Source organism: Coenobita brevimanus, chromosome 4 (assembly GCF_032717465.1).
Source record: "Coenobita brevimanus isolate Jiangsu-jjx chromosome 4, ASM3271746v2, whole genome shotgun sequence".
In the NCBI taxonomy this organism is placed as follows: Eukaryota; Metazoa; Arthropoda; class Malacostraca; order Decapoda; family Coenobitidae; genus Coenobita; species Coenobita brevimanus.
The window spans coordinates 33,348,166-33,355,737 of NC_136957.1; the positions used below are offsets into that span (position 1 = coordinate 33,348,166).

Below are 7,572 nucleotides of genomic sequence, written 5' to 3' on the forward strand. Positions count from 1 at the left end.
GCCAATCTCTCTCTCCTTCCCAAATCATACCGAATTCTACACACTTTCACATATTTCCACCTCATTCTCAGTCTCCCACCCCTCACTCTCTAGTTAACTTTTTATATCCTTTTTTTTTTTTTTTTTTTTAATCTTCCGCCTTCAGTTCGGGTTTCCGCCCTTCCTTTTCACAATCCCTTCACTTATATAAACATTTTTTGTTATCATTTCATCACGTTCTCTGTCTTCCCCTCCTCAGTCTCCCACCAGTTTCATTCAACCTTAATAGCTCTCCTCCACACTCCTGTTAACAGAAAGTCCAGAAAAGTTTTCCTAGAGTTCTGCCATACGGGTATCGCATGTTTGGTGGCTAACAGATGCCTGTACACGTGTGAGTGTGTGTGTGTGTGTGTGTGTGTGTGTGTGTGTGTGTGTGTGTGTGTGTGTGTGTAATTCACCGGGTAGGTCAGGATCACGTGATGGGGGTGTGATCGTCAGCTTTTACCCTCCTGGAAGAGAGCTGAGAGCTCATAAAGTATAGTCCAATCTAAGGGCAAGGCTTGTGACCTTCACACACGCACACACCCATCCCCTTGCTCAAGGGGGGCAGTAACCATTCGCTTCGTCAGTGAAACTTGTCGCAGCCCGAGCGAGGCATGAACTCTCGTCCACCAGTCGGTAGGCGAGAACGTTACCACTGAGCCAGCGAGCTGTGTGTGTGTGTGTGTGTGTGTGTGTGTGTGTGTGTGTGAGAGAGAGAGAGAGAGAGAGAGAGAGAGAGAGAGAGAGAGAGAGAGAGAGAGAGAGAGAGAGAGAGAACTTTAACTCCTGCTAGGCTATTTGATTGACTTCAGTGAAACTGTCCAGGTGAGTTCGTCTGGTTACTGGGAAGTTTTTCCACTATGTACAATTTTGCAACTATGAATTTTAGGGGGATGAACCCCTCAAATTCAGATTTTTCAGAAATAGTGAAGAGAGGGCAGATAAGACTTTGATATCTTAGTAGGTGTTATACGATAGACTCTCATCCGTAATGCTATATTTGAGGAACATGACCCACGAATGATTCTCCTTCCGTCCACTTTCTGTCTCTCGTCCAGTAGGGCGGTCAGGTGGGGTGGAAGTTCCATTCTCTTGATTATCTTGACAGTGGAGTCAGTAATATACTGTAATACTTCCGACAATCAATTCACGATTAGCTAACCGAGAACAAGCATGAAACCTCACATAATAACCACGGTAACTGAGGTCCTTTGGAAATTAGGCTTCCACATCATATGTAGACAGACATAACCTGATTCTTGCAGCACTTAATGAGAAAGTATGGTAATGGGGAAGACACGTTTCTACGCAACACTGAGCTGGATTAATGTATGGCCATGGTGTGGATAATTAAAATTTATAGCGGTTTGGACGTCAGCTAAAGGAAGTAATTTGGTTTCTTGGAGTGCCTCACATAATATGAGTCTTTGTTACAGCACCAAGTCATCAATAAGGTGTCAGACATGTAGTTCTCTCAAACAAAGCAGATGCTGAAACTGGTACTGACTGACATGTTTAGCTATAACTAAGTTGACAATTACTCCAGTCCTGCATTTTGAGTTTTCTCCAACCTCCAGTGGTAGAAATAGTTTTGCTTAGGAAATACTAGTGATAAATTAAAACAAATTTGACTTCTGATTCTGATGATAGATAGATAGATGAATATACATATAGACAGATAGACAGATAAATAGATAGATAGAAGAGTGTTACAGTAAAATGTAGGCATACTGTAATGGAAGTATACTCACAGCTTCATACACTCGGATGCATTCATAAACTTCCCTTTGAGAAACATGAAAAACGTGCACGTACGTGTAAAATGTGGCAAGTGGAAACTGGTATTGCAGTGTTTCCGGATTTTGAGAACGTGTGCAAAGGTGGCAGAGGAGACGTGACATTTGGACAACCCCTCGTACATGACGTGATAGTTCACCACTCCATAAGTCTGGGGCGGACTGCACGTCCAATTATCGTTGTTACGGAGGTAGAGGTAAATCTTCCATGTGGCAAAAAGAAATTCAACAGCGACTTAAAACTTATTGAGGCGTAAATACCTCATTACAAAGTGCATATTTTTTTCTGAGAAACCTCTCTCTCTCTCTCTCTCTCTCTCTCTCTACGTATATATATATATATATATATATATATATATATATATATATATATATATATATATATATATAGAGAGAGAGAGAGAGAGAGAGAGAGAGAGAGAGAGAGAAATAGATCGGACTGTGTATGTGCGTCTGCCTGTGCGTTTGTTCGTCTCTTTCATGAGAACGGTAATAGATATCAACTTAAATCCTTTTTCATTAGGTCAGGGTAAGTCCAGAGAGTCTCAGAAAAATACTGTACAAAAATTCTGACAATCGCACACGACGCAGTGGCGCGAAATTATCTGAAATCGCAACACGTGAAGATATACAAAAATTATTTTTTCGACTCTTTGGTCTGAATTGGTCATTGTGGGCTCAGTAATGGCATGGAAAGAAAGATAATATTATTTGCAAATATTTCGTTGGTTACCACCACAAATTTTTGCCAGCAAGCACTTATATATATATATATATATATATATATATATATATATATATATATATATATATATATATAAAGAGAGAGAGAGAGAGAGAGAGAGAGAGAGAGAGATTGGTATGTGTGTGTGTGTGTGTGTGTGTGTGTACAGTACATGTAATTTACTACAAATACTTGCGTTCTGATTTAACAGACAGCAAGAGGGCTGTGTTTAAAATGGTCTGTTACATTGAATATGCTTGCAGTTGTTGGTAACAGTTTTTCAGACACACGAATTACATAAAAAATAACATATCCTTACAATTTATTGAAGTAATAAATTGTTGTATAGTGGAAGAAACCTTCCATGTTAAGTATGAAATCATTTTTTTTTTTTTTTTGACTGCTACAGACTGATGTTAATGGGAGTGGTGCTACCAGCCATTATATGCAATGCGACTGCCATTACTGAAAGTAGGAAAAAACTAAAACATCCAGACTCCAGAGTGTATATAAACAGGGCCCGGAAACACCTGGAGCTCAGTACCAGTCCAGACAGGTTAGGGTGAAGGTGTTGTTTCTCCCGCTGTGATTTGTACCTGTGATATCTTCTCACCGCCCCCAGCCATGAAGCTGTTTATTATGTTAGTGCTTGTGGGTGTTATGGTGGCAAGGTAAACGAAACTGTATTTTTTTTATCTAGTATTAAAGCAGTGTGTTTCCTGTATTATTCAGTTTATTATTACCGTGTTCTTCCCTTCACTGCTTTTATGTTGTATATACCTGTATGTCATTTATATATTTTCAGTTCTACCTCATTGCATCAACTCGTTCCTCACTTCCCCTCCCTCCTTTTCTCGCTCTGCCACATTCTCTCGCTCTCTCTCACTTTCCCCCCCTTCTCCCTTCTCCACATCTTCTCTCCTTCCCTCACTTCCTCTCACCACTTCTCCTCCTACCCTTCCTTCATTTCCCTTCCCCTCTACCTCTCCCACTCCCCATCACACTCTCCCTCCTCCACCCCAACTCCTTCTTTCCCTTTCTTTCACTCTTCCTCCCTCTCCCTCTCTCTTCTCACCATCTCTCTCCTCTCCCTTTCTATCCCTCCTCCATTTCCCTTTCGTACATTCATATTTCTCCCATTGTTCCCTCTCTGTCCTTCTCGTCCTCTTTTTCTTCTCCCCCCCGCCTCTCTCTCTCTCTCTCTCTCTCTCTCTCTTTTTCTCTCTCTGACGTCCTGCCCTCCCATCTTCGAACCACACTTACCCCTTTCATTCCCTCCTTCTTCCCTTCTCTGCCTTTTCCCTACTTCACCTCCCCATTTTCATCCTCTCGTCTTCCCCATTTCCCTTTCATATCTCCCTCCTCCTTCCCTACCTCTTCTTCCATTTTCCCCCTATCCCAGCTTTCTCCTCCCTCTCTCCCCCACTCTCTCCCTTTCTCCTCATTTTATTCTCCCTGCTCTCTCTCCTCCTCCTCTCTCATTCTAATCTGTTCCTCGCCAGCATCACTGCCCTCCGCTGCCTCCCGTGTAATTACAAAGAGAGATGCAAAGGCGATCCACAAGACTGTCAGTATGGCACGGTGAAGGATATATGTAACTGCTGCCTTGTATGTGGGAAGGTAAGTACAGTAGGTTGGTGGGTAGATGAGTTAGCAGATGAGTAGTTGGGTATGTAGAGCGGTAAATATACAAGTAGGTACGTAGGTAAGCATTTAAATACGTAGGTAAGTGGGTTGGTAAAGTCCATTCTAGATTAGAACTACATTTAATTACCCCAACTTTGTCCACCTCGACCCAGATCAGGAAGAGTAAGTTGAATCTGACAGTCAGTCAACCTCTCTTCAAACATCCTTTATATTGACATCTCGCCCGTTAGCAGCGCTTACGGAAACTGTCTGTAAGGAAAACTATTTATTTCCCCTTAATGTCCTGATGAAATATTAATTTCTTCTAACCAGCCAGTCCACCTTGTCATGAAATTTCTTCAGTTACAGTTATGCATTACATGGTTTCTTGTTCGTAAGATATATCTGTTTGCTAACACAATCAGCTTAAAATATCTGGCCTTCCCTTTCTAAACCCACCCTTTTCCTCATCTGTCTCATCGTCTAAAATGTTCCTAGCTGTATGAAACACCTTCACTCTGATCACGCATTTTCATTTTTTCTCGCTACCTTCAAGCACTTTTATTCAGCTCAGAAGAGATTTTTCTAGCTGGAGGGTTAGAGACAGGCTTAAACAAATTATTCAGTAGGAGAGATTATTTGTAACTTGAATACAGTCGTCTGGTACTAGTAAAGTCAAGATTAAAGGCAAGTCATTATAAAATATTCTTTCAAACACCTTCAATTTTATGCTCAATATAATGATCGTGCGACAATTTTTACACTCTACTACCTTCCTTATCCCATCCCAACACACCTCTGCTCAACGGAACCCAGTCCAACGCAACCCAGCCAAACCACATCTAACCCAAAACTTGATCAATCTAACCTAACCTGATCCAACTTAACCTAATGTAACCGAAGCCAACCTAACCAAACAAAACTATTTAAAATAATCTGCAATCTTGGTTGCTTGCAAACTTTTTATACGTAACCTAACCAAACCTTACCTAACCTAATTTGCAATCTTAGTTACCAGCAAACTTAAGACACCTAACCTATAACCCAATCTAATCTACAGTCATCATCATTAGCTAACTTGAACTAACCTCACATAATTGGACTCAACCTGATGTTTACTAACTTAACCAAACCTAGGCCTTCTTCTCTTTGGTTAAGGTAGCTCCCTAACACACGTTTCTAAGCAATTTTTTTTGTTTATTACACCTGACTGTCCTCTTCTGTGTTATATAAATCCTCCTAGTATTGCCGTTTGCATAAATAGTATGGAAGAGGATATTAACCAATCATATCCAAAAAATAAATCGGTAAGGAAGAGGCGTTAGGGTCCTTCCTTAAACTTCGAGAATACGGGCCTTAATTCCGCTTCTACCCCACAGGGCCCGGGTGAGGAGTGTGGGGGAATCTGGAATCTGCGCGGCAAGTGTGGCACGGGTCTGTGGTGCCAGCAGCAGAAAGGCGACAGACATGGCTACTGTGTTAGCGACTAGTTGTTACATTATTTACCTGTGATGTTACCTGATGTTGTAGTTACCTGCTGATTATATCATCTGCTGTTATTACCTGTTGACCCTTTACCTGCTGATGTCACCTACCAATAATGTCACTGGTTCACTTATTCATGCTGACCAAATACCTGCTGATGTCACCTGTTCATTTATTACCAGATGATGTTACCTGGTGACGTGATTACCTGTTGATTTAGTCACCTGTTGAAGAATGGTTACCTGTTGGCTGAGTCACCAGGCTAGGTACTGTCCAGATTATTTAACCCTTCAGTTAGGTGATTTTTTACTTATTGTATTCAGACGATTTTATTAACCTTTTAATGGCCTTTTCTAACCAGAGGTATTTATATATAGTTAGTGGAGATCTGTTCTTGACTAAATAAATTCATCTGATAGCGGCAAAAATAAACTGCATTAAGACGTCACGGATCTAAAGGGTTAAGAGTAAGTGACCATTCCAGGGTCTTAATGACACAGCAAGATAGAAAAAAAAAAAAAACAGCTGCCTGTTTGGGATTCAAATAAAAGCATGTCGGAATTTAATCATCCCTCTGTTGGCGCCTTGAACCACTACACCACCAAGGCTCGTATTCTCGTCGGTTAAGGAAGCTCCTTAACACCTGTTCCTTAACGGTTTTTGTTCCAAACTACCAATGAATATCCTTCTTTTATTTATTTATTTATTTTTCTTAGCATCTTAGATCTTTTTAATATCGACATAGATTTCACGAATAATACACAAGAATATAGTAACAGAGCATAATCAGAAATCAACAGGTAAGGATGAGTTGTTAGTAAGCTTCCTAACCTCACGAGAACACCGCCCCAAGTGTGAGAATAATCCACATCAGTCATCACATCATGGATGAAACTTATGTATTTCCATTCCATATTCCATCTTACTTTTTATTCGTTGACCAACAAAACTTGTCCATCTTAAATAAATTTCTTTCAGTTGGTGCTGTTGTTTACCATCCCATTCCTAGATTTAAAAAAAAAAAGGTCATGATCATGATTATGTTATTATTACCTAACTATGTGTACTGCTACATGTGTGCCTGTAATATTTATTTGTATGAATGCACGGGCACTGTACTATGTTTTGTATATAGCACAGGTCGTTTTGAAATGTTTTATTGTTTAAATTACTTCTACATTCACATAGTATTACCTATCCAATCATTCAGTAACATACTCGACTCCTCTTACTCACTCAGAACTGAAGAAACTAATGTGGCGTTAAGTGGAATATAAATCTTAAGTAGCTCCGACAGTATTTCAAATTGCATGGCATCGACTTTGATTATTACTTACTCATACATACCAGCTGCAGTTCCCTCAGGTTCAGTTTGTTATTAACGTAAGGACATGATACAGATCTGCGCTGGAGGGGGACGCCTTCCCGAGATGGGACCAATGCACCCGAATGGAGGACCTGCGCGGATGCACAAACCAGTCTCACCTCCCCCCACCCCATGCCATATCACCTCCAGATTTTTTTTTTTTTTTTTTATGTGACCGACTCTGGGCATAGGCTTCACAGCCTGCTATCAAGGCCCTGTAGTCCTCCAACGTACAGCACACCTCTACATATCACAAAGATTGAAGGATGGTGGGCTGCAGAGTTAGTTTCCTGCAGTCTGCTGGGATCCACTATTTAATTAAGCGGGTATGAAGCTCTTACATGTCATTCTGAAAAGCCTGATTGGTTCCACAGGTCAAAGTACGGTAATTTGTCACTGGTTCCCTATTTCTCGTAAGGAAGTGCGTCAGTATTTATGCCCACAACTCTATGCATATGAGTATGATGTAAGCAAGGTCTTGCCGCACCAAACGGAAGCATTGATGATATGAAGTTGTTTTGAACTGGACTGAGTTGGGTCACTCGTACACTTTG

The 7,572-nt window shown here is 40.8% G+C and overlaps 1 protein-coding gene across 1 annotated transcript; it reads left to right on the plus strand.

Moving 5' to 3' along the window:
• Positions 1-3,095: 3,095 nt before the first annotated feature.
• On the plus strand, positions 3,096-6,635 carry LOC145395451 (single insulin-like growth factor-binding domain protein-2). Its single transcript, XM_080269057.1, has 3 exons — positions 3,096-3,212; positions 4,044-4,161; positions 5,547-6,635. Exons 1-3 carry the CDS (start codon positions 3,166-3,168, stop codon positions 5,655-5,657), a joined length of 276 nt encoding a protein of 91 aa, XP_080125183.1. The 5' UTR covers positions 3,096-3,165; the 3' UTR covers positions 5,658-6,635.
• The last annotated feature ends 937 nt before the right edge of the window (positions 6,636-7,572 follow it).

Bases quoted from the DNA above. Each gene is read 5' to 3' on its own strand.
- LOC145395451 (XM_080269057.1), top strand. From the start codon at position 3,166: ATGAAGCTGTTTATTATGTTAGTGCTTGTGGGTGTTATGGTGGCAAG. The intron at 3,213-4,043 runs GTAAACGAAACT...GTTCCTCGCCAG, and splicing joins GTGGGTGTTATGGTGGCAAG to CATCACTGCCCTCCGCTGCC. The intron at 4,162-5,546 runs GTAAGTACAGTA...TCTACCCCACAG, and splicing joins GCTGCCTTGTATGTGGGAAG to GGCCCGGGTGAGGAGTGTGG.